This window comes from Leptidea sinapis, chromosome 1 (assembly GCF_905404315.1).
Source record: "Leptidea sinapis chromosome 1, ilLepSina1.1, whole genome shotgun sequence".
Lineage (NCBI taxonomy): Eukaryota > Metazoa > Arthropoda > Insecta > Lepidoptera > Pieridae > Leptidea > Leptidea sinapis.
In genome coordinates this window covers 23,073,316-23,100,038 of record NC_066265.1, presented here as the reverse complement: position 1 = coordinate 23,100,038, position 26,723 = coordinate 23,073,316, and the positions used below count along the sequence as shown (strand labels likewise).

The 26,723-nt window shown below is 33.8% G+C and overlaps 1 protein-coding gene across 1 annotated transcript in view; it reads left to right on the top strand.

Annotated features, from left to right (window-relative positions):
- Positions 1–25,919, top strand: part of LOC126978742 (elongation of very long chain fatty acids protein AAEL008004) — a 66,932-nt gene extending 41,013 nt beyond the window's left edge. The window contains exons 2-7 of the mRNA XM_050827828.1: positions 4,406–4,471; positions 12,337–12,527; positions 18,132–18,212; positions 18,815–18,977; positions 21,599–21,735; positions 23,638–25,919. Coding sequence (XP_050683785.1) covers positions 4,426–4,471; positions 12,337–12,527; positions 18,132–18,212; positions 18,815–18,977; positions 21,599–21,735; positions 23,638–23,889 — 870 coding nt within the window. The 5' untranslated portion in view covers positions 4,406–4,425 and the 3' untranslated portion in view covers positions 23,890–25,919. The remainder of the gene's footprint in view (positions 1–4,405; positions 4,472–12,336; positions 12,528–18,131; positions 18,213–18,814; positions 18,978–21,598; positions 21,736–23,637) is intronic.
- Positions 25,920–26,723: the final 804 nt, after the last annotated feature.

Genomic DNA, 26,723 nt, shown 5'->3' with positions numbered 1-26,723 from the left:
TATATCATGTCAATCGATTTTGTACTAACAGCTTCATGTGATTTTTGGGACTAAGAGGACATCGGTTCTCTCTAACACTGAAACCCTTACGGATATTTTGTGGCCTTTGCGCAATCGTACGATATGTTTACAGCATCTCTCTATAACGGATTATTATCCGTAAAAGATATTTCTTTGAAAAATTCTGTTGGAAGTTTATGTTCTCTTTACTTTCTGCTCTTCATCATCAACATCATTCGAAAGACGTCCACTACTGGACAAAGGCATCCCTCAAAGATGTCCATGATGATCGGTCCTGCGCTGCCCTCATCCAACGTATTCCGGCAATCTTGAACAGATCGTCGGTATATCTTGTGGGTGTGTAAAAACATGACAGACAATTATCGCTCTTAAGTGGCCTCTATGAAGAGAAACTTTAGGAGTTTTGTTTTTATTTAAAGCCCTTTAGCATTGATTTATAATATTTTGTCCGAAGTAAAATAAACTTTATTGAAATAGGCTTGAGCTAAGCGCTTTTGAATCGTATCTACCATAATATATTCCGAAAAAGTAGAGCTTGTGAGAAGAATATACAAGAAACTCAACGGCCACTCTTTTAAACTTCTATGAGTAATTAACAATAACTGTATTATCCTTACATTTTAGTTTGTATGGAGCTACATCCAATATATCCTTACCCAGTACTGAACCCAATTTTATAGCAGGCTTAGGTAATACTAAGTGTAATATAAAACATCAGTTCTATATAGAGCTTACAATTTTTCATTAAAATAGTTTAAAAACGACATAAATATAATTATTATCATAGTCGCTAGAAGTATTATTGTAGTTAACACCTGGAAAGGTGACAGTTTGGAAAACATTCTAAAAACTACACAGTAAAATAATCTAAGTAAGCCCCAGACGTTTAACGGTCGTTCCCAATATACTATCTACAGATAGTGATAAATTACTACCTTCTACTTTCAGTAATTAGCTGTTAATAATCTGAAGCTGTCCCAATATACCCGATAAGTCATTCTTATCGCCTTGTATTGGGACGCGTGAATTGCAATTTTCATACAAACTTCTATCGCTGGTAAGCTATACGTCGTTCCAATGATAGACAGCGTGTGCGGATAAGGTGAGTTAGCGTCCATAACTTTATTGGGACAGAAAAATCAACGATATTTACGATTTTTATCTCAAGAAAGAGATTGACTGAATATTGGGAACGGCCGTAAGAGTTAAGACGTTATGATATTTTATAGGTAACAAAAGTCAATTTTATGATTAAATAAATTGATTAATTTATTTTGAAATAAGTTATTTCTACTCACAGCAACACTTTTCTACATATTCTGGGAAATAATATCTACACGTATTGATTAATGATCACATTATTATATTATGATAAAATATATTCAATTCAATTATATTTCAACAAGAAATATAATTAAAGATGTGGCAGATTTGAAAAATTAACTGACAATGAAATTAAACATGTAATTAGTAAAATTACATTAAGACTCTTAATGTTTTTGTTAGTCAGTTTTGGTTGGACTTTCTGTTAGATTGTTGCGATAACATACAAATAGTCAATATTTGTGTTAAGAATTGTAAGTATTGAAATTGTCTACAATACAAAATCAGTTTATATAAGAATAAATTTTAATATAATTAAGACTATCTATTACAATAATTATAATATTATAATCTATATAAACTACAATTTTATTAATGTTTTTAATAAATATACTTAATGTTAAATTTGTAAAGTAACACAAGATGAAGAGTTGATAATAATATGTGTGCTTCTTTGACTTTAAATGGGATAATTTTAGGAACACCTGAGAGTTTGTGTCATTCGTCAAGACGAAGTCGATGGACCCGAGTAGTCGAACCTACTTTTCCGCTAGTGCTATATTACAAATTATTTTAGTTCTTCATAATTAATTGTAAAATATTATATTACTGTTGGAAATACAACGAGAAAAGACTTTTTGAAGTGTGTTTGACCCCTCTTAAAAATATATAAAAGAGAGTATGACCGATGACCTGAAACCTCGTTTGTTCTCCACTTTTTTGAAAAAAATGATGAATAGCCATATATTTTATTTTCATTCTTTTCTAAAAACATTTATAAATTTTGAAAATTATTTATTAATTATATTATTTTATTTATTTTTATAAGCAAAACATGTACATTATGTATACCTTTTTGATGTAATTGAATATAAATTTCTACTATTACGGTGTGCGCACACAACAACATCTAAAAATAAAAGTTTTCAAAAAATTTCTGACGTTTACGACATTAATTAATTTATTGGGTTTCTTCGCCCATTATTAGGATAGGCAAAGGGTTTAAGCCAATACAGCCGTATTCGTTAATATTCAATAATTTATTTTACGATTTTTACTATATTGTTCTTTCTACAAACGTAGAATAGCACGACGAATAAATAATTTTAAGGGTTCGTTTTGTTACGCCAAAGAAGTAGAACTTCTTGCGTGCATAAGTATACACACACTTCTTTTTGTTTTACACAGTGGAATTCAGTGGAAACTACGCATTTTTTTTTGTAAATCAGTAAAATTAATATTTTTATAATAAGGAACTTCGTTGCTATCCGGTGTCCCACGACACCACACGGTTTTTTTTATATTACTTACGCCTTGAACCACCTTAGTAATGGACTTCTATAGGTACTAATATTTTGCTTGCATATTTGTAAATTAGGGAGACATTGTCAAACAGGAGTCGTGTAAAACATATTATCACTATAAATGAGTTTAAAAAATTTTACCTTTCTAATGCCCATATTATTATGTTGTTGAAACCTTTATGGCAGTTTAAAGTATATTTTGCAGGTTGCCATTTTATCTGCATATAAATTATTGCAATTCTTGTGATTTAGTATTAGTATCGTTTTCTGTCCTCAAACACTCAGAAAAAGAAACAATTAAAAAACATGTTCAAAATTTATTACCATTCATTTTTTTTTCAATGGAAATGCTGGACGGACAAACGAGCGTACTTGTCACCTGGTGTTAAGCGATCACAGCCACCCATATTCTCTTGCAACAACAGAGGAATCACAGGAGCATTGCCGCCCTTTAAGGAAGGATTCTTTTCTTAAATTAGAACGTTTTTTGGTAATACTTTTAGAGTCACCTGGTTCGCTGCCAAACATATTGGCAGTCTTAGGGCCTGGTAAGGGAAATATAAAATTGAAGTTCCTTTGATTTTGATAGGACTTCTCATAATATAATTTTATTATAATATGATGATAAGTAAAATGACTATTATTATGTTTAAATGAATAGTAATTAATACACAAAATCAAATTTATAAACAAAATTTATGAACTATGCGGGACTAGAACCCACGACGCTAGAGGCGTTCCGGGCGAGTGCTCTTCCGCTGAGCCAACCGTTCGAGTGACGTATCGTTGATAGATCTTGTATATGTCTTGTAGAACTCTCAGGTTGTGTGGAGAGGCCGCGGGTTCGAGTCCCGCACCGTTCATAAATTTAGTTTGTAAATTTAATTTGCATAATTATTAATTCCAGATGTGAGGGTTATCACTTTAAAAGAAAAATTGCTTTGTAGTTTATTAATATTCATGACTGTTTATGCCCGGAAATAAATATTTTATTATTTTTATTTAAAAAAAATAAAATAAAAAAGAAACTGGACTCAAAGGTCCCGTACATATTATTAGGTACCTACCTTTACTTATAAAAAAGGGAAAAGTGACTCTCCCACTTCTAAAAGCCCTAAGTCGCCTCTTACGACGCCCTTGGGCATGGGACATCCTATTCTTCCTCAGAAGCACAGGTATAAAATTAAAGTAAAGTAAAAAGATGTTAAGTCTGACTAGCCCAGACTAGAATTTATAAGATTTGGTGTCCTTCGAATTCGGTGTACAATAATGCCTGAAAAATTCTCCTAAATAGAAGAAAAGGCGCTGCTGTGCAAAATAATTATAACATCCTCACAAAACATGCAACCATTAACTACGAGTAGGAGATAATTAACCAATGAAGCAAATAAAACCTACAAAATATATTTTTTATAAGCAATTATATGTAATTAGTTGAGTAATTGGTTATTTTGGTATTAGCAATTATCATAACTTATCTTTTTAAGAATTTAAGTGATAGAACTTAATTAATGATAAATTTTGTCATTTTTGAAGTTTATTTATTATAATATTGAAAAAAGGCGAGGTCAAGAGTACCCTAAACCGGAGAGCATGTATGAAAGGAATAATGAAAGTGGACGAAGCGAAACAAGTATGTAAGGATCGTAGCAAGTGGAAAGAAGTGGTCTCTGCCTAACCCCTACGGGAAAGAGGCGTGATTTTATGTATGTATGTATTTATTCTTTAACGTTAATTTTTTGGTTCTATTGTTTCAGGAACTGGCTTCAGTTACAAAATGTCGTTCGTCGATTCCTACAAAACCTTTATGGAAAGGAATAGTGGTAAGTGTGACTGACATAATTTATCACTTAAAAGTATTAATTACCTGTGTCAAATATTATAATAAATTAATATTATAAAAAGTGTCGGAACATGCAACGACAACGCTGTCTAAACCTATTGAGTTATAACAAAATAGTATTTGGTGGAATTTTGTATCTTTTATAGGTCTACAGAAAAGTAATCTCTTGAGGATAACATACTATTCAGAAATATATTTTTGTTTCGTTAATAACTCATTAACCTTTCCAATCGCTTTGAATTACTTTATTCCCGAATACTAACTTGATTTATTTTTCTATTAACAGAACAGCGTCTGTCTGTATAAAAGCTATTAGATAAAAGTAACAGGAGTGCATGTTTTTTTTCTAACAAGGCAATATTTGGCGGCAGTGGGCGACGCGAAATGGGATGTGGTTGCATCAAACGAATCGGGAGTCGCCTGATATTTCTTGTGCTTTCGTTTTAATATTTCTATAACTACTTTTTTCCGTGAAGCAGTAATGTGTAATAGTCGTGTAACTGTGTTGCAGTCTGAAGGGCGCCATAGCTAGTGAAATTACTGGGCAAATGAGATTTAACATCTTATGTCTCAAGGTGACGAGCGCAGTTGTAGTGCCGCTCAGAATTTTTGGGTAATTCAAGAATACCTGAGCGGCACTAAATTGTAATGGGCAGGGCGTATCAATTACCATTACCTGAACGTCCTGCTCGTCTCGTCCCTTTGTATAAAATATAGGCCTGTCATGATATGTTTAAGGTAACTGTGGGAGTATACCAGTGAGAGGCTCCTTTGCACAGGATGCCGGTTAGATTATGGGTACCAAAATGGCGCCTATTTCTGCCATGAAGCAGTAATGTATAAGCATTACTGTTTTTCGGTCTGAAGGGCACCGTAGCTAGTGAAATTACTGGGCAAATGACACTTAACATCTTATGTCTCAATGACGAACGCAGTTGTAGTGCCGTTTTTGGGGTTTTTTCAGGAATCCTGAGCGGCTTTACATTGTAATGGGCAGGGCGTATCAATTACTATCAGTTGAACGTCCTCCTCGTCTCGTCCCGTATCATAAAATAAGAAAACTAACGTTTTCAATTTGATAAGGCTTAATATTGAATCCATTGAAATAGCTTTCCAATTAGCACATTATTAAATACTATATGAACATCTTTAAAAAACAAAAATCTAATGATATCAGATACAGATATACCTCAAAGGGATTAAAGGGATTTTCGAAAACTCGGTTTGAAGTATCATTGATGAAATAAGTTCTGAATATTGTCGTTCAATATTGGCCGTTGGGGCAGTAAGTCCTCGAATGGCGACCACGTACCGGAAGACGCAGTGCTGGTAGGCTCCCCACAAGATGGACCGACGATCTGGTCAAGATCGCCGGAATACGTTGGATGAAGACAGCGCAGGATCGATCGTCGTGGAAATGTTTGGGAAAGGCCTTTGTCGAGCAGTGGACGTCTTCCGGCTGATGATGATGATTGTCACTCAAAAGTTTTTGATATCATAAATCTATCATAAACATTAAAATAATGTGCCTAGGCTACGAAGTACCTGTCGTCTGTCGTTGATAACATTAAACATGTTGTTTTTCAATAGTGCAAAATTTTCTACTGAATGGGCAATTTTTAGGGTTCCGTAGCTAAATGGCAAAAAACGGAACCCCTATGGATTCGTCATGTCTGTCTGTCTGTCCATGAATATCACAGCTACTTTTTTCTGAAACTATAAGAAAAAGTATACTGTTGAAACTTAGTAGATAAGTAGATGTATTCTGTGAACCGCATTAAGATTTTACAGATTGTTGGGGTTCACCATACTTAAAACTGAAACTCAAAAAATTTTTCATTAAACCCATCTATGGAAAGATATTTAAAAATGATATTGAGGCTTCTAATACAATTTATTTCTAAACTAAATAGTGTGCGCAAGAGATACTTCCAAAGTGGTAAAATGTGTGTGTGTGTGTGTGTCCCTTAACTTCTAAAATAAGAGAATGATAAAACTAAAAAAATATACGATGTACATTATCATGCAAATTTCTACTGAAAATTGGTTTGAACGAGATCTAGTTCATAGTTTTTTTTTAATAAAATACGCAGTTTTACTTCAGGAACTTTTATATTATGTTACTTGCTGCTACGGAGCCCTTCATGGGCGAGTCCGACTCGCACTTGGCCGCTTTTTAAACATTAAATTCTTCTCGTGTGGAATTTTGAAACTTAGCGGAATTTATACTTAAGAAAAGTCACAACATTTGAATAATTTACGTCCATAAATAAATTTACCAACCACAGTATAAGCAATGGTTTTTTTTTTATAAGATATTATGTCATGGTAACGAGAACTTTAAGCCAATTCTTATTTTCGGGCACTAATTTTCAATCGTGTGTTGTCCACTTGTTCACTCATAAATATTTAAATAGTTCCCACAGTATTTTTAACGTATTTGTATAAAGCAATTGTTTTTGAGAAAATCACACAAATGGCAGCGGGAGGTATCACTAACACCTTATTCTATTAATGTTATTTATTTATGAAAATAAGGGACGAGACGAGCATGACGTTCAGCTGATGGTAATTGATATGCCCTACCCATTACAATGCAGTGCCGCTCAGGAATCTTGAAAAACCCAAAAATTCTGAGCGGCACTACAATTGCGCCCGTCACCTTGAGACATAAGATGTCAAGTCTCATTTGCCCAGTAACTTCGGTAATAATTTGAAGTATGAGTAAGTAATTTTAAGTAGCAATTTCACTAGCTACGGTGCCTTTCAAACCGAAACACAGTAATGTATACACATTACTGCTTCAAGGCAAAAGTAGGCGCCGTTGTGGTAGGTACCTACCCATAATCTAGACGGCTTCCTGTGCAAAGGAAGGCTCCTTTGGGAGGCCCACAGATAAAATTCTATTATACTAATCTATGAAAGATGAACAATTGATTTGCATACTTGAAGAAAGTATGGTTCATGTCAGCGAATAAGTAATGGTTATTTGTATGCAAAAATTGTAAAACATTCAATGCACTTCTGTTAGTTACTATGAAAATAAGCAAACTTCAATAAATACAAAATGATAATATGTAAATTAAAACCGGTTTTGTTGAACAACTATAATCTTACATTGTTGCTCACATTTATAGTGCAATTTTATAATAACTGGAGCTAGAGTTCAGTTCAAGTTGTTACTCATTGAAATTATTTACTTTTCTTTCAATGGCCAAAGTGCAGAGATTTGCATAAAGGTGAACAACACTCCTTTAATGTCTCTGGTCTTGCATAATACAGTAACCAATATAAAGTCGACATTGGTAGGGTTAGCAAAAAAAAACGAAAAATCATCTTACATTTTATTATTAAAATAAGTGACGAGACGGGCAAGACGTCTAGCTGATAGTAATTGATACGCCCTGCCCTGTATTGCAATGCAATGCCGCTCAGAATTCTTGAAAGATCAAACAATTCTAAGCAGCATTAGAACTGCTTTGAGACATAAGATGTTAAGTATCATTTTCCCAGTTATTTGACTGGCTACGGCGCCCTTCAGACCGAAACACAATAATGCTTACACATTACTGTTTCACGGCAGAAATAGGCGCCGTTGTGGTACCAATGATCTAGCCGGCATCCTGTGCAAAGCAGCCTTCCACTTTTAAATTTGTTATTAAAACTACCACTAATAAAACAAAACATTAAACGATTGTAACCTTTAATAACATATTATATTATGCCCTAACTATACACTCAGTGCAAATGGAAGTCATAATATAAAATAACAGCGTCTATTATTAATAATAACAGTATTTTTGGCACAACAATTCCTTTCTCTATTGTGCAAGCAACCTTCGAATTCTTAAAAGCTAATAACTTAATTATATTAATAACTGCAAGATTTTGCAATTCACTAAGTCACGCTGCAGACGCTTGGTTCGCAAACCAATTAAAAACTTTTAAATTTAATGTCATTGCAATACATTTCTAGGTGCTATGACGACCTGTATAGCCGAGTGGTTAGCGATCCTACCTACTAAGCTAGAGGTCCCGGGTTCGAATCCCGGTAGGTGCAAGCATTTATATGATGAATATGGATGTTTGTTTCCGAGTCATGGATGTTTATATGTATTTATGTATGTTTATATAAATATATGTATGTTTAAGTAAGTATATTGTATTAAATATATCATTGTCTTGTAACCCATAACACAGGCTATATATGCTTAACTTGGGGCAAGATAATTTGTGTAAAATGTGTGTCAATATATTATTATTACCCTTGTATATTTATTTCTAAAATTGATTATCTTTAATACTTTAGTATATATTATTACTTTTAAAAGTTCAAAATAAACCCAATCAATAATACCTTATTAAATTATTCTATAAAAATAAACCAAGTCAACAGTCTTTGTAGTCAACCCAAATGTTTTTAAGAATACCCTCAATTTTATTACTGGCCGCTCAAGTACTAACCAATAATATGTATGATAGACAAATGTTATTTATTTTCTCGTAGAACTGTTATAAATTGTTTTTATTAAGTTAAATTCTTATATACGCTTTTATGTACTGAAGTAACTGTAAAATACAATGTGTCTGGAAGTAACTAGTATTAAAATAACATTCATATAACGTCTTCACAGATAGACAACCGCCTTAACTTAACTGTAAGCATTATTCATTAACTAGGTGACCAAATAGTTACAAGTATTTATTTATTCATTCATTCAATATAACATTCTACATATTTAATATTTGTCTGTAGTTTGAACTTGTTTCCTTTTTCTTTTATAATTGATTAAGTATTACACTTCAAATTTAAATAATATTATGTATTTGACGACCTTTTGTACACGGTAAAACTCGAATGAGTTTATGACTGTACAAGAATTTTGATATCTGTATATCTACAATATTATGTTATTTGTTAATCTATACTATATATAATATTATAAAGAGGAAAGATTTGATTGTATGTTTGTATGCATTGAATAGGCTTCGAAACTACTGAACCGATTTGAAAAATTCTTTCACTGTTGGAAAGCTATCCCCGGGTGACATAGGCTATATATAGCCTATGTCACACTAACTGTTATAACAGTTTTAAAAAAAATCGGGATCCTTAATAAAACTCCGATAATGTAACCCAAAGTGTGAAAAAATTATCTAAAACTAGCAGTTTACCCCGGCTTCGCTTCTTCGTTATTTAACAAAAAATTTAAAATATAACATAGTTAAATATATAATGAATTATTGTAGTACAATATTTATATATAATAATGAATTTTATGTACGATATATTTGGTAGGTCTGAGAATCGGTCGTCATCAATTTTTGTACCCCATTTTAAGTATCGATTTTCTTCTAATTACTTTATATAGCAATGGAACGGTTGCTGGGTCAGCTAGTAAGACATACACATACATACACACACTCAGGCCTTGTTCCCGTCGGGGTAGGCAGAGACAATAGAATGCCATTTGCTTCTATCCTTACAAACCTCACGCGCTTCCTCTACATTCATTACTCTTTTCATACATGCTCGCCAATAAGAAATAAAAGTTATATGTTTTCACACTGCACATATAAAAATATTTGTTACACATCTAAGAAAATGTACGTGTTCGTAAATTTAATCTGTTTATTTGTAGTAAGTCATTATTGTGATATACAATTATGCATTCTGTTGGTGTGTTTATCTAAGTAACTACATAATATTTGTATGCAGAACTCATAATTTTATGAACTGTACATGAATAAATACTTCAACACAATTTTTCCGCGTGGCTAACTCATTATATAGCTATGATATATTAAAATAAGTACAAGTTATATTTATGTTTACATTAACAACTTTATTTTTATAATGTCTTATAACTGGATCGAAGTCTCTTATTTTTTGCAATTTTAACACATGCCAAGATAAAATCACAATATATTAAACCGAAAAGTAGCCATTCGTATAATCTACTGCATAAAATTATTTTTTTAATTTACATTTTGATAATATTTTTCTGGTACATTGATTAGTGATTATACTTAATTGTTTGAGTAATCTTTGTAACTACAAATCTCAAGTAAACAAATTCTTTTATATATTAAATCGACATTAAGTAATATTTATAAAAAAACTTTGTATCAAGAAGCTTTCAAAAGTCTTAATTAAAAGTGTTTGTTACTCTTTTATTTCAAGACGTGGATAACCACATGCCGTTCTTATTGGATCTTCTGCTGATGTCACATCCAGAATGGTACCTGGTCTCTTGACACGTGCCTCCATTGTCCATTCAGGAGTATAGATTATGCCCATTATACGCTTACTTCGCAAAACACCATCGATTTGCCGCGCTTAAAAACAACAAAAAGGATGCAAACTTTGGGGCAGAAACCTTGCAACAATTTGGTCTACACGTAGGGGAGCTAAATAGAAATGGTAACTGTAGGTAAACCTTCTTGCTAACCCAGGCCCAAGGTTGTCATATCCGGCGCCCGTCCTCCCGTTCCTCCCCTACAGTATGACAGCGATCCCCAAAGAGATTTTAACCCAAGAAGGTACCAGTTCTACCAGAGCCGGAGAATCCCTCCCCGAGCATTCTCGCTCGGACTGTAGAGGACTCGCGCATGTCCGATGACAAATGAAGCATCGACACCGTGGCACACCTAGACACGGTATTACGCTTAGTATGGACTTTTGCAACAATATCTGGAATCAATTCCAATTTCAACGCTTTCCACCACCACCTCGAGACCTTCGCATTGTTTTCTCTTACGAAGACCTCGATCTCACGAGTATTAAACGTATCCCGGGTACAAAATTGAGCACAAATTTTTGCCTCATATCGGGGTTTGTGTGTTTCGTTAGTTTCGATATCTGCTGTCGCCGTCTAGGTGAAGGGAGGTATTGAGGAACCTGTCTAATCTCTGGTTCAGTGTAAGTTTTGAGGACCACGTCCACACCTATGTGTGTATCTACATGTTCCATATAGGTAACGAAGAAACGGGTTATCTCATGGGCTGCGTTCAAACGGCAATTGACGACTCAGATCCAGTGCATAATTATTCATTGTCATATGGTCTGTCCCGATTGGTTGAGTCGTCAACGCGGCTTTTAGACGTGGATAGCCACATACCAAACTTATAATATCTTCTGCTGACTACACATCCCGATAGTTACCAGGTCTCTGTCACCACCATCTCGGAACGTCCAACCATTACCTGGTCAGGAGTGGAGTGCCTATCCCACAATCATGTCATGCTTGTGAAAAATCGAAGCATGAATAGAACACGCAAGTTCTGTACATTGTCGAAATCTACTCTGGTTACTTCTGCCGGCCGTCCCAAGTGGCGCTGCATATGAGAAATTGCCATATGGCAAAAGATATGGTCGTTCTTCTGTGCACTCTTTTTGCCTCCAATTCGACTCGTGACGACTACAGATGGAGACCACGAAAACATCCTAGATGGTTGATGGTGTTTTCATCATTCCAGTTCTTAATCTTAACCCCTAAGTCGTTGATAAAATTTAATCCAAAAATTGCTATTCCATTCGTACAATCGAATAAAGTTATTGAGCGAGTCTATAAGGATCGTTATCTAGGAATAATATTTGAAAAGAATCTTAGATTCGAGAAACATATAAAATCTACTGAAACATGTACCATCTAGGATGGTTGACAGTGTTTTCTTAATCCATCTAAGGCCAAATTAATGTTACTGGGAACCCCTAAAGTCAAACTGTATTGGAATAGGCAGATCGTATCACTTAATATGTCTATTGACCAATAAAAATTTAAAGATTATCGTGTTATGTACACCTCGCTGTGCAAAAATGACATATCATTTCTCTGTCCACAGATCCCCGCACGGAGAACTGGTGGTTGATGTCAGGCCCTGGACCACTTATCACTCTTCTTGCAACCTATTTGTATTTCTGCACATCAGTCGGACCTCGGTACATGAGAGACAGGAAACCGTACTGCCTGAAGAATACTATTATCGCCTACAATGTATCACAAATACTTATGAGCATGTTTCTAGTGTACGAGGTAAGTGTTGTGAGATATTTCAATATGAACTAGGTGGTACGAATAGTAGTTAGTAGAATAGATAAATTTTAATATTAGTTTTTAAAATATTTTTATCTGCAAACCAGTGGGAGGCTTCTTTGCACAGGATGCCGGTTAGATTATGGGTACCACAGCGGTACCTATTTCTACCGTGAAGTAATGTGTAAACTTATCGTTTTTCTGTCTGAAGGGCTCCGTAGCTAGTGAAATTACTGGAAAGATGAGACTTAACATCTTATGTCTCAAGGTGACGAGCGCAATTGTAGTGCCGCTCAGAAATTTTTGGGTTTTTCAAGAATCCTGAGCAGCACTGCATTATAATGGGCAGGGCGTATTACTTATCATCAGCTGAACGTCTAGCTCGTCTTGTCCCTTATTATAAAAAATAGGTATATTTGCACAGTTTGCCCGCTAGATCGGTACCGCAGGGGTCATGGTTTCTGCTGTAAAACTGTTATCTGCAAGCATTTCTGTGTTAAGGTTCGAAAGGTGATGTCATTTGTGAAATTAATCTTAGAATGTACGAAAGTAATGCAATGCCACTCAGATTTTTTGCTAGAATTTAAAATTGGGGTAGGTTACCATAAGATGAACTCCTTCCTCGTCCCGGCACAAAAAGTGAATTTGCACGTCAAAAAATGGCAAACATAATATAATAATAATAATATAGTAATATTGACACACTTTTAAAGAAATTATCTTGCCCAAAACTAGGCAAGGCCTGTACTATGGGTACAAGACAACGATATATTCAATACAATATTCTTACCTAAACATATATAAATACATATAAACATCCATGACTCGGAATCAAACATCAATATTCATGATATAAATGATTTCACCTACCGGGATTCGAACCCGGGACCTCTAGCTTAGTAGTCAGGGTCACTAACCATTCGGCTATACCGGTCGTCGAACAACATGTACTTTATAATATTTATGTAACATCAATTTAACATGTTTATGCAAATAAGAATTTGACTTGGATGATATTAGATTAATTAAATTTAAATATTATTATTTTAAATAGTATATAATACTTATTGAAAGTCAAAAACTACCCTACCCTTTCGAAAAAGTATGTCTCAGAACTGAGAAGAACGCGAACAAAAAAACCCAGCGAGCTGCTATTTTAAAATATCATATGGTTACAAGCCCGAGGGCAGTCACTCCATTCCCAATCTGTGGTATCATTATGAAAGTAACCTATGTTAAAGTAACCTTTACTACACAAACGTTATTTCACAATTCTTTTGAATTTCGTAATACATACATTTGTTTTGAACATTTTCTGGCATATTGTTGTAAAATAAAAAAGATAAATAGAAAACATCACCCACAAAAGACTTACTAAATCGACTTAGCCGAGTAGTAGGCATTATAATTTCATGTTTGTTTCTGGTGTTAACAATATGGTTATGACATTAAGCAAATTGAGAGGCAACAGTCAATTTTTTATCTTTAAATTTGCTCTCAATGATTCTCTAGGACCTAGGTTATAAGTAGTGCAAATAGCCCACTTCTCCAGCACAAAGATGGTATTGATATCGGCAGCATTGCCCCATTAATATTGTATGTAGAAAAAATGGTGTGCGAATTACCAAACTTGGTTATGAAACATTTAAGTTATAACAGTTCCGAGAAGCGTACCTTTCTGAGAGCCAGGCAGTGCTCCTGTGACTCCTCTGCAGGTTTTTCCAGAGGATGTGGGCGGCGGCGATTACGTAATATCAAATACGCTCCGCTCCATACCGGGCCAAATACGCTCATTTCACCTCCTCTTCTATAAAAAATTACACCTCCACGAAATAATACGTAAGAGATGGGCTATGAATATGGTGCAATGATAGAAAACGGAACCGTTTGCTAACTACATTTGCGTACAATACATTTATTATTCAGTAAACATGACTTTGAAATATATATATAACATATTGGGCAATAATAATATAACACATAACACCGCTGTTACGTAAGAATTATTACAATTTAACGAAATATTTATTCCTTTTCAAAGGAAAAGGAATAAATAAATCAAAGTTTGACAGGCATATCATTTATTATTAAGGTCACGTGGAATTTAGTAAATTATTTGATTGTTGTTTTCATGTTCGTTTGTCAATTGATCACGTTCGTTAAATTATTATAATATTTTGTTAATCAGAACGTTTTCCTAATGTGTGGCATTGAGATCTGTCATTGAATTACTAGTTATTTGCGTAGCTATATTTCCTGTGGTTGTCCAAAGTCTTACTATTTCCATAGGCGTCAGAATTTTAAGGAAATTAAATGCTTCGTAAGGCGTAATTATCATTGAGTTCATGTTGAATGTCAGAAAACCACTATTGATTGATCCCATTACAATAATTAATGTGTTGCTGTTTTGTAAGAGTGTTCTACCAGTGGGAGACTCCTTTGTACAGGATGCCGGCTAGATCATGGGTACCAGAACGGTGCCTATTTGTGCCGTGAAGCAGTAATGTGTAAGCATTATTGTGTTTTGGTCTGAAGGGCGCTTTAGCTAGTGAAATTACTGGGCAAATGAAACTTAACATCTTATGTCTCCAGGTAACAAGCGCAATTGTAGTGCCGCTCAGAATTTTTGGGTTTTTCAAGAATCCTGAGCGGCACTGCATTGTAATCGGCATGGCATATTAATTACCATCAGCTGAACGTCCTGCTCGTCTGGTCCCTTATTTTCATTAAAAAAACGTTATTATAAATTTTTGGTTCATATGAATGGAGAGAAGACTATTAAGAAAGGTTAGCGCTAGGAACCTGCAAATTTATAGGCCTATTTCTATAACTTGTTTAAAACCATGAATACATTTATGTTTGCCATCTATTATATTAGCAGACCATTGATGATAGACAGTGTATTTTTCGCTTTGGTCAATTGTTTCCCAATCTATATATATAATGAAAATGGTCTTTGTTTGATGCTCAATCATGCCTAAACCATGATCGTATCGACATAAAACTACCACCATTTGATGCGAAATTTATTCTAGATGGCGAATTCTAACGTTCCTTCCTTTTAAAGTTTGCCCAGCGAAGCACGCGAGAACAGTTAGTATATATATAAATATATGACAACATTATGTACGTTCATACTGATAGTCTCTTGAACAGATGGCATCAAAATTCACTTTCATAAGTGTAAAAATTGTACCTAAATGATTAATGAAATTTCATTTCATTTCAATGCAATCTTCTTGTCCTTCTATTTACTCGTCCGTGGATTCAGTATGGGGTTTATTTTGAAACTTTCATTCTTTGGACTTTCCGATAGTTTTTGCAATAGGATCATCAATTTAAATGCAACATGCAGGTCGATGTCAATGGTTTTAGCACTTACAGTAATCCGTTGAGCACTAAGATAGTACTGGAGATCTAACTTCTCGGATAATCGTTGAATAGCGCTGGAAGCTTATATCTTCTGTTGAAATAACTGAAATGAATCAAATTCTATTTGACTCGCAGAAAACTCGATTTTGAATTCTCTTAGAAAACCCCAAACATTATTTTTATCACTAACCTCTCAGAAAATGGGGTTTCAAAATTTCTAGCGATTGCCAATTATGTGGTTAATTGGCTTCAAGGAATACATCGATATAACGAGACAATAGTCTTATACGTTTCATATTATATTGGAAATTTCACACACATGATATGTATTAATGCTGACTCGTCTAGCAAACTTCAGTATCACCTCAAACCATTTGCTGTATGCAATGCTATGTGAAAGTCTTAATCAATGCGTAAAGGGAAGTCTTCACTGGTGTGAGTATTCCAAATGGCACTATTTGCTATACACTAAAATATCGTCCTTACCATCAGTTTCTAAAACCGTAGCCCGGTACATACGACATTTTTACTTCATAAAAACCAAAAGAGGCCGAAAACGTTCCCGTCACAATACAAGTAATAGAACAGAAGCTTAACTCAACGGTATCCTTGAAACTTATACCTACATCTAAGCGGAACGATATCCTAGGGTTGGTACATACAAAGGATTGACACCGTGGATGGTACAGCGCAGCTCATTTAATTCGGACAGCCACCAGTCTCGGTGGCGTACCACTCAATAGTTTTGTCTTCCCAAGAGTGCTAGGTAGCCATGTAAATCGTGTGCATGTGTGCGTGCGTCGATTCGGGCGCTCTAGAAGATTGTTAAAGAATTTTTCTATAACTGTATTGAATTTCTGTGATGTCACAATCAAGTACGGGTTGCGGAAATTATTTATCATCATGTTACCATTACGCTTGTGTACCATTACGCAAAAGGGGTGTGATTTAACCAAAGGCTAATGAAAATATTTGAATCATATGATCAATTTGAATTTCGAATAGTCTGTTTCCACGTATCAACAGTCGCGTCACTAGTTAGTTATAATTCACAATGTAAATTTTTCACACGCACTTGGCGATGGTAAATAACACATATATGCGAGCTATAATGGCAAACAAAAGTATTTAATAACATGACGTCGTGTGTACCTGACAATACAATTAGACATTTAGTAATATACGTAAGTATCCATCCCACTGACCTGTATAAATACCACTGGACAGGCTGTTTCATATGTTTGACAGCAATTTTTGTGCCTATTTGAAGCGCAACTCGCGAGCGTCCAAAGAACCAATAATTTTGACACATAATGCAAAGCAACGTACAATACTCGCGAGGATGAAGCCACAACCTGAGAGTTGAAAAAAGGGTACAAGATTTTATAAACAATACGTCACTCGAACGGTTGTGTCAGTTGGAAAGAGCGCTCGCACGGAACGCGAGGTCGAGTCATTCATCGTTCATAAAATTTTATTTTCAGTTTTATTTGTGTAAATAATCTCAGAAGTGAGAGTTATCTCTCTAAAAACAAAACATATTGTTTAGACTTTTTGCTCCTCAAAAGTCACAACAAACAATTACTCTGATCGATATTTGTCTACTCTAAATACACAATTCATTGCTCAAAACAGTTGTTAATATTATATAATTTATCTGTATACATTTTATTACACCTTCTAATGTAAATTAAACTTTATCACCTTAACGTAAGGTTTTAATTGAAAACCTGTTTATAAAAGCAACTTATGAGCAAATTATGAATATAATAAAAATACACAAATAAAATTTGAAAAACAAAATTTTAGAACGATGCGGGTTTCGAACCCACGACCTCCGGCGTTCCGTGCCGGTGCTATAACCAACTGAGCTAACCGTTCGAGTACCGCCTCGCTATAAAATTCTGTTTGCTTTGTTCAACTTTCAGGTTGTGGCTCCATCTGGTTAGAGCACCGGCACGGAACGCCGGAGGTCGTGGGTTCGAAACCCTCATCGTTCATAAAATTTTGTTTTTCAAATTTTTATTTGTGTATTAATCCTAGAAGTGAGGGTTATCACTTTAAAAAACATAACATATTGTTTATAATAATAATATGTTATCTAGAATTATACGTCTCTAAGAATTCATGCTATTTATTATCAATTAGTACAAAAAATAACTAAAATGTATTGGGTAAGATTGTGAAAATTTAAGGAACTTAAATATAAGTTTTATTTTTTTTTATTTTCAGGGTTTGGTTGCGGGTTGGTGGAACGACTACAACCTTACATGTCAGCCAGTGGACTATTCGGACGATCCGAAAGCACGAAGGGTAAGATTATATTTAAAGCAAAAAAGTTAAAGTCCAGTATGACAGAGATTTTCTCGATTATTTAAAATCGCTTATGTCTGGAGAAAACAAACACCACTTTAAAACACTCAAGTATAATATGCATGGCACAACAAATTTATAATAAATACCAGAGCATGTGAGATACTGGCCTAAAAGGGATTTGAAGCGTTGAAGTAATATTGACAAATTTGTATTTAGTAACTACGTATTTTGAACATATGTTTTAATTTAACTATGACATTTATAATAATTTTTCTTAATAATGATATGGTCGCTCTTATTTTTAACTTCATGATGCGACTAATTTAATTTAACTTTATTTAATGATGTAATCAATTTAGTTTTATGAACATTATTATGATTTGATTATAATTTATATATATCAAATATTGGTATGCTCAATAACGGGCACGACTTGAAGAGCTAAAATATATTTAAATCATCTATAATGTATTACCCTTGTCAACAAATAAATACATACTTACTCACTCTTTACTATCTTTGGTTACCATGCTTTCTTACCTTTAATATACTTTGTATCAAATATAATTCTAAAGTAAGTTGTTTTTTGTTTTGTGCAGATGGCGGCAGCGGTATGGTGGTATTTCTTTGCGAAAATTGTCGAGTTACTCGACACTGTCTTCTTTGTGCTCCGAAAGAAGAATAGGCAGATATCTTTCCTCCATCTGTACCACCACACGATGATGCCAATTTGTGCGTGGATTGGAACTAAATTCTTGCCTGGTAAGTTAGAGTTGAGGTCCTGAAGTTAATATTATGTTTATATTCTTTTTCCTTCCAGGTCTTTGAGGGGTCAGAGAATAATAGCTTTAGAAGGGTATAATAATCGTCATTAGTTGATTGTCATCCCTGATATTAATTACGTAAAATCATAATATCTGTATACAGAATAGGCAACACAAAATAAGTTCTGTAAACTTTGGATACCAAACGTAAAATAGCTCGTGTGGAGAATAGTAACATTTGAACATATAAGAAAATACATATTTGTTTCTGTCACACTATTCTTCAAACTTATTCGGGCGCACAATTAACTTGGTATAAAGTATATACCTGCGAATAAAATATTTAAATTATATTATTTTTTACATTTTGCATAAGAGTACTTCTAAGTCTTCAGAACTATCATTGTTTTGACAGTGTTGTCAGCGGAAGAGTCAACATTTTGCATATACTTGGTTTATTCTCAGGTGTAAAGTTACACCAATTTTATTTGTAGGTAAGGCTGATTAAAAATAATTTACTACATTTTAGTTTGGTATTCTATGAAAGAATGTTTCTCTTAACTTATATTTGCTTTTGCATTTTATTCTTATTTATTGCAAAGTTTAATGAAATATTTAGTATAATTATTTTTGTTTATTTTTAGTATTGCGAGTATTTTACGAACTACTTCAAAAGGGAGTTCAGAATACCGCAATACGAATAGATGCGTAGTATACGAAGTAACATAATGTACTGGCAAATATTAAATAAATGAACGAAAACATAATAAAATAAGTATTAAAAAAAATCAATGTATTAATATTAATTTAATTATTTAATAATGAATACTAAATATTATTAAATTAATGTTGATAGCAAATAAATGGCGTCACTATATTGTGTCTCTTTTTAATTACATAAAGTACCATTACCATATCTTTCTAAGGATGAAAGCGTCTGGCTTCTTTTATTATTTAAGCAAGAGTGGTCAAAATTAAGAGATTTAAAGCACATTTAACGATAATATTTTCTTATTTTTCTTTAAAAGACATATTTTGTTTCTGTATTGTATGATTTCCCAACAAATAGTTTATCTTCTTGCGAGACTGCAACAGCATTTAAACCTACAAACAAACAAAACTCTAGTCACAATGCCGAAAACAACCACTCCGAGTAGTTTTTTAATTAATTTTAAATAAAATGGTTGGTACTCGACTTCTACTGTATATAGAACGCTGTTTTTTTACTGGCTCATCATAAGGGTACTTTTCCCCCGATGCTAATTTATGGTTTTGTTCTGAGACTGTATAGAATTTGTAGCGTTCACAACACGGGGAATTATAAATTAAATTGTGTATGTTTAAATTAATATTAATTAGTTACCGATGATGTGACGCTTGTGGACTCAAATACAATGATGTTGTTTTCTGATTTACATTGTAGCTTTTTGGAATACGCCACTTGGTGTTTTTGTTACTACAATATTAATAATATACCTAGTCTTGCCAGAAATATTAAAACACACAAAAAAAATCTATTGCAAATAATATTTATTACTTTTGCAGTGTGTTGGTTTAATACATAAATATTTTAAAATATAAAAACCTTATTCGAAGTGGTCTCATTTGACTGCAATACAGTAATTGTTGAGGCCAGTTATCAATAGAAGCACACACTCACACGCAATCTTTCCATGGGAAAATTCTTCACTGCCAATCGTATTGATTGTTTTAGGGACTTCAAATTATCATGGCATTTAGAGCAAGCCGTACTCTCTAAAACTGAGCATAAAACATAATCTAGCGGATTAAAATCCGGACTAACGACGGCCATTCTTCAGCTCTGATAAAGTCCAAAACGTTCGTCGAGGTTTACGACCCGGCACCGAGTCTTCCTGGAAGGACCATTCTTGGCTATTGAACATGGTGTTGTTAAGGGGCTTCACTACCATCTCAAGAATGTTATCTCGATACACTTGTGCCGATGCTTTGATACCTTTTTCACAAAAGTATGGCTCAGTCACTCCTTCATAGCTAATACCACCAAACCATCACTGAAGTCGGATAGTGCCCACGTTACACTCTGTCGACTAATTGGGAAGCATCATTAGAGCTTTGAACATAAATACGTTGGTTAAAATATTGCAAAAATTGTCTCATCTGTAAACACAATTTTTCTGTAACCTCCCTTTGCGTGTCGGTTCAGTAATTGTTTCGATTTTACCACCCTATTCTTTTTATATTATCAGTAAAGAAACGACCAGTTCTCTTAAAGGCTACAAGTCCTAAGTCATATTTTAAAATACACGACATGGTTCTAGGTGATATCTTCACGAGATGAAATCTTTCCGAGAATTACACCAAAGGCACCGAGTAAATTTTTATTTATGTTAATAAGGGACGAGACGAGCAGGACGTTCGGCTGATGGTAATTGATTCGCCCTGCACAATGGTGTGCCGCTCAGGATTCTAGAATAATCAAACATTCTGACCGGGACTTCAATAATTGCACTCGTCACCTTGAGACATAAGATGTTACGTCTCATTTGCCCAGTAATTTCACTCGTCCTGTGCAAAGGAGCCTCCCACTGGAAAACCTTCGTCTACCTATAGGAATTAATATAAAGTTGTCTTTTACAGGTGGCCATGGTACGCTTCTTGGAGTCATTAACTCATTCATCCACGTCATAATGTACACATACTATTTACTCTCTGGTCTTGGTCCACAGTACCAAAAATATTTGTGGTGGAAACGACATGTCACAACCTTGCAATTGGTAAGTTTGGCTAACGATAACGTTTTATACTCATTAATAATTAATAAAAGAAAAGTGTGTGTTTGTTTTTTTTTATGGAATAGGAGGATAAACGAGCGTACGGCTCACCTGTTGTTAAGTGATCACCGCCGCCCACAATCTCTTGCAACACCAGAGGAATCACAGGAGCGTTGCCGGCCTTTAAGGAAATTGTACGCGCTTTTTTTGAAGGTACGTCGTATCGTCCCGGGACCACCGCACAAGGAAGCTCATTCCACAGCTTTGTAGTACGTGGAAGAAAGCTCCTTGAAAACCGCACAGTGGAGGACCACCACACATCCAGATAGTGATGATGATATCCTAACTTGTGGCGTGTCGTGCGAAGGTGGAATTCGGCGGCAGGAATCAGGTTAAACAGCTCTTCGGTGTGTGTACTTATGTATGCACGCAAGAAGTTATACTTCTTTGGCCTAACGAAGCAAAAATCATTAAAATTATTTATTCCTCGTGCTATTCTACGTTTGAAGAAAGAACAATATTGTAAAAATCTTGCAACGATACCTTTGACAAATAATTATTAAATAACGAATACGGCTGTACGGGCTTGAACCCTTTGTCTATCTTATCCTAATAATGGACGAAGAAACCAAAAATAAAAAAATGGATGTCGAAAACGTCAGAAAATTTAAAAAATCAACTTCACCCTGTTACTTTTGTGTTACAGTGATGCGCGCGCATCTTAAAATTTAATCTCTCATCTATTTTTCATAACGCGCCTAAAGAAGTATAACTTCAAAAATTTAATTTTAAGTTCCTACGGGACAACGAGATAAACACACTTCGCTCTGACTAAAGTCTAAATGTGACAGTATAAGAAATAAAAAAAATTATCGCCTGGCCTTTTTTGACAGCAAAGTATTTCAAATCAAAATTGGCTATGAATTTATTGATTTCTGAAATGTCTAATTTTAAAAATATAATAAAAGTTATTTTAAAAAAACCTAAAAAATACGCTTTGTTGAAAAAGATAATGGTTGAAATTTAAAATGAACATCAATTCCTGCCTTATCGACGATAAATGAAAAAATTATATAAATTAACAAAAATCTTGTTTAGCAAATTGCAGAATGGAAGAATTTTATCAAATAAATGTATTGTCATCGGTCCTTGATAAATCTAGTTTGAACAAAATCTGGCCGTTTAAGATGGGTCTAAATCGCGCCCGAATGAGTCCGTTACAAACAAACATACATACGTGAAGCTAATAAAAAGCGTGTAAAGATACAATCCGTATGTTAAATGATAATGTAGGTTCATTTGATTTTATTCCTTATAAAAAAATACGTAGTATGTCTTTAATATATTAGTATTATAGTAGTATACACCGGTATGAAATAAGTTTGATAAAAATTTCATATTTTACATTATTTATATTTTAAGTTGTTGAATTATCTTGATAACTTTTTTTTTATGGAATAGGAGGACAAACGAGCGTACGGGTCACCTGGTGTTAAGTGATCATCGCCGCCCACATTCTCTTGTAACACCAGAGAAGAATCACAAGAGCGTTGCCGGCCTTTAAGGAATGTGTACGCGCTATATGTATAACTATTTTGGTTCTAATATTTGTATATGAAGAGATCGCTGGCTGGGCTTCGGTCTTATTATAATGTAATTGAAGTAATTACTTGAACATAATATTATTAAAACAATTTGTTCTTTCGTATCTATGAAAGAACGTACCTCGGTACTCGTATTAACATTTAATTTTATTAATACGCGAAAAAATGCACTGGCCAAATTTACCCTTCTATTCTATTCTAATCCAAATATTGTTGGGTTTTAAATTTTCAATACTATTTTAATTTGACTTCAGTTGTTGTAAATGAAGTGTGTAATTAATTAAAGGTATTTTTTTTTCAGATACAATTCATCATAATATTCTACCACAATTTCACCGTAATGTTCTGTGATTGCAACTATCCAAAGGGTATCAATTTCTTACTGTCGCTCAACGCTGGTCTGTTCTTGTACATGTTTGGTAACTTCTACTATAGAAATTATATAAACATTGATAGAAGAAATATTAAGTCTATTCCTACTTCTAATGGGGTTATTTCAAATGGAGCAGTTAGCAACGGTGTCCTTACTAATGGAAAGGCGAAAGAATGCTAGTAAACGCTTAGAATGCTCAATTAGCTTTAAGTTATTAATTAATGTGATGCAAATATATTGAAACATGACTAGATTAGTGTTTGGTATTCATCTGTAGGCTAGTAGGAATAATAAATAATTTGACTGTATGAGTAGGTATGATACTAGACCTGGATTCCAGTTGTGATAAATTTATATTTTATCTTTGTTTTAACTACGCGAGAAATTGTACAGGCCATTTATTTTAAGGTTTAAGAAGGTATGTTAATAAATACCACGCAAATTTGCATTTACAATTATTTTTTTTACTTGCAATCGTTACAAACAATTTTTCGTATACGGAGTCAAGGCCAAACTAATGAATGCCATTTTAAAATGAACTGAATTAATAAGCATATTTTATTGTCTGAGTAATTATAATAATTTACGGCAACCCAATTGTTTAGAATCTGTCCGCAATTTAACATATTATTATCAAGTAGTGATATAGAACAAATAATCAACTCATTTATCAAAAAATTAAATGAACTTTAAAAACCTAAATAAAATATGATTTAATGTAAATAGACTCTACAATTAATACATTACTGGTAAAACACAACATATTATATGTTTTTATAGAACTACGCCTAAAAGCCTTTAGCGTGGTTGCAATATAATATGATTATGATAATTGACAAATAAAGAAAAACATCTTAGAGCAATTAATTTAAACTGCAGTATAAAGTTTTTGATTGAATTAATTAAGAAAAAATGCAAAGACAGAACTGTAAATATTAATATTATATCAGTTGAAAATAGTATGTGGATTGTAAATATTAATTTCAACGTACTATCATACCATTTAAAGCGCTCATAGTAAAACTTATTAATTTTAATACTTTCTTACTAAATACTTATAATTATTCTGAGGCATCGAAACTTACTTCATACTTTACTAAGGGAATTGATATATTCCTATTATCGTGCGCAAAGTTGGATTTTGCGCATGCATTTGCGTTCGCAAAGTACCACTTTCCCACACGTTGACAAGAGCGTGCGGGAATGTTTGAAAATAATTATAATGGTCGAACTTTGCGCAATTTAATAGGAAAAATAGTGTACGAGACTCGTGCGAACGTAGGTCATCCTACGTGGACGTGGAAGCTCAAAATGTACGCCTGCATTGAAAAATATTTGACCTTATGATTTTTATAGTTAAGCATATATGAAAAACTATACACAATTAAAAATAGAAGTACAATTATGAGGAATAAGATAAATATACGCAATAACATATTCTATATACCCACTGACCTCTACTTTATACCACTGGACTGGTGGCTCAAAAGTGTCAAAGTCCTTTTGTGTCTATTTGATATTCGCCATTTTGGCGCTGTTGGCCATGTAGCGAGAGTCTGCGGTACTAAAAATAGTGATGTCAACCTCAGCAAATATCGATTAATGGTGGGAAGCAATTTACAAAAAAATGTGTACTTATTTACGTTGATTCTTGAAGTATAAATAACACGGAAAACGAACGAAATTAATTCATAATGCAAAAACACTTCAGAGTATTGTACGTTCTTTCGAAGCCATTTGTATTTTACGTCAAAATTAGTTCTCTGGATGCCTGCGAGTGGCGCTTCAAATAGGCACAAAACTGCTGCAAACATATGGAATAGCCTGTCCAGTGGTATTTATACAGGTCAGTGTATAAACCAATTAATTTTTTTCTGATTTAACTAAATTTATTACTTATGATACATAAAAAACGGGCACAGCTATGTTTTTGTTGTTGAGCCAAGACTGGCTATAATAGGCGTACAAATGATATCAGTGTAAAAAAGAACTCAACCTATTTTATATTACATGAGATTGGTTGAACTACGCAACCAACTGTGAAATTATTATTTACGCACACCCTAGATTGGAAAGGAGATAGGACATTTTATCGGGAAATGCTAAGATTTCCCGAGTATTCCCGCAGGGGCAGAATATAATAGTCATATTATGTAGCCTATAATTATCCATTCACATAATTTTACTATATAAGATTGTGCTTCATAAGTCATACAGACAGACTGACACAGATTACAACAATTATAGAATTGGTGTCAGTGAGTCATATAAAGTTTATTTATTACAAAATAAATGCTATATTACAGACAGAGGCTACGGATTAGCAAAGTAGTATTCATAAGTTCCCTGGTAGAGAGTACTAGATCTGATATATACAACAAAGTTTTAACCACTGACCTCTACTATTTACCACTGGACTGGTAGCTGTCAAAGTGCTTTTTTGCCTGTTTGATATTCGCCATTTTGACGCCGTTGGCTATGTAGCGAGAATCTGCGGAACTAAAACTAGTCATGACAACCGCAGCTAAACAAACGTCAATAGGAAAACTATTTTCAAAAAGAAATTTTGTACTTTATTACGATGATTCCTGAAATATAAATAGCACGGAAAACGACCGAAATTAATTCAAATTGCAAAAATACTTCAGAGTATTGTACATTTCCCTCGCAGCCATTTGTATTATACGTCAAAATTAGTTCTCGGGACGCTCGCGAGTTTCGCTTCAAATAGGCACAAATAAATTGCTGTCAATCACATGGAACAGCTTGTCCAGTGGTATTTATACAGTTCAGTGGTATTAACTTATTATTTGGCGCAAAAATGGAGTAATATTCCTCACTTCTGGGATTTAAAATACAAATTTAATTTCTACCAAAATATATAGACGATCTGGGACTCGAATTGGCATTGAGCATGTTATATGTAAAAGTCAGAATTGAATAAGATATTCCAAGATTTATGGTGGTTGCGTCATTTGGACGAACATTCGTATAAAAACTTTAGCTTTTTAACT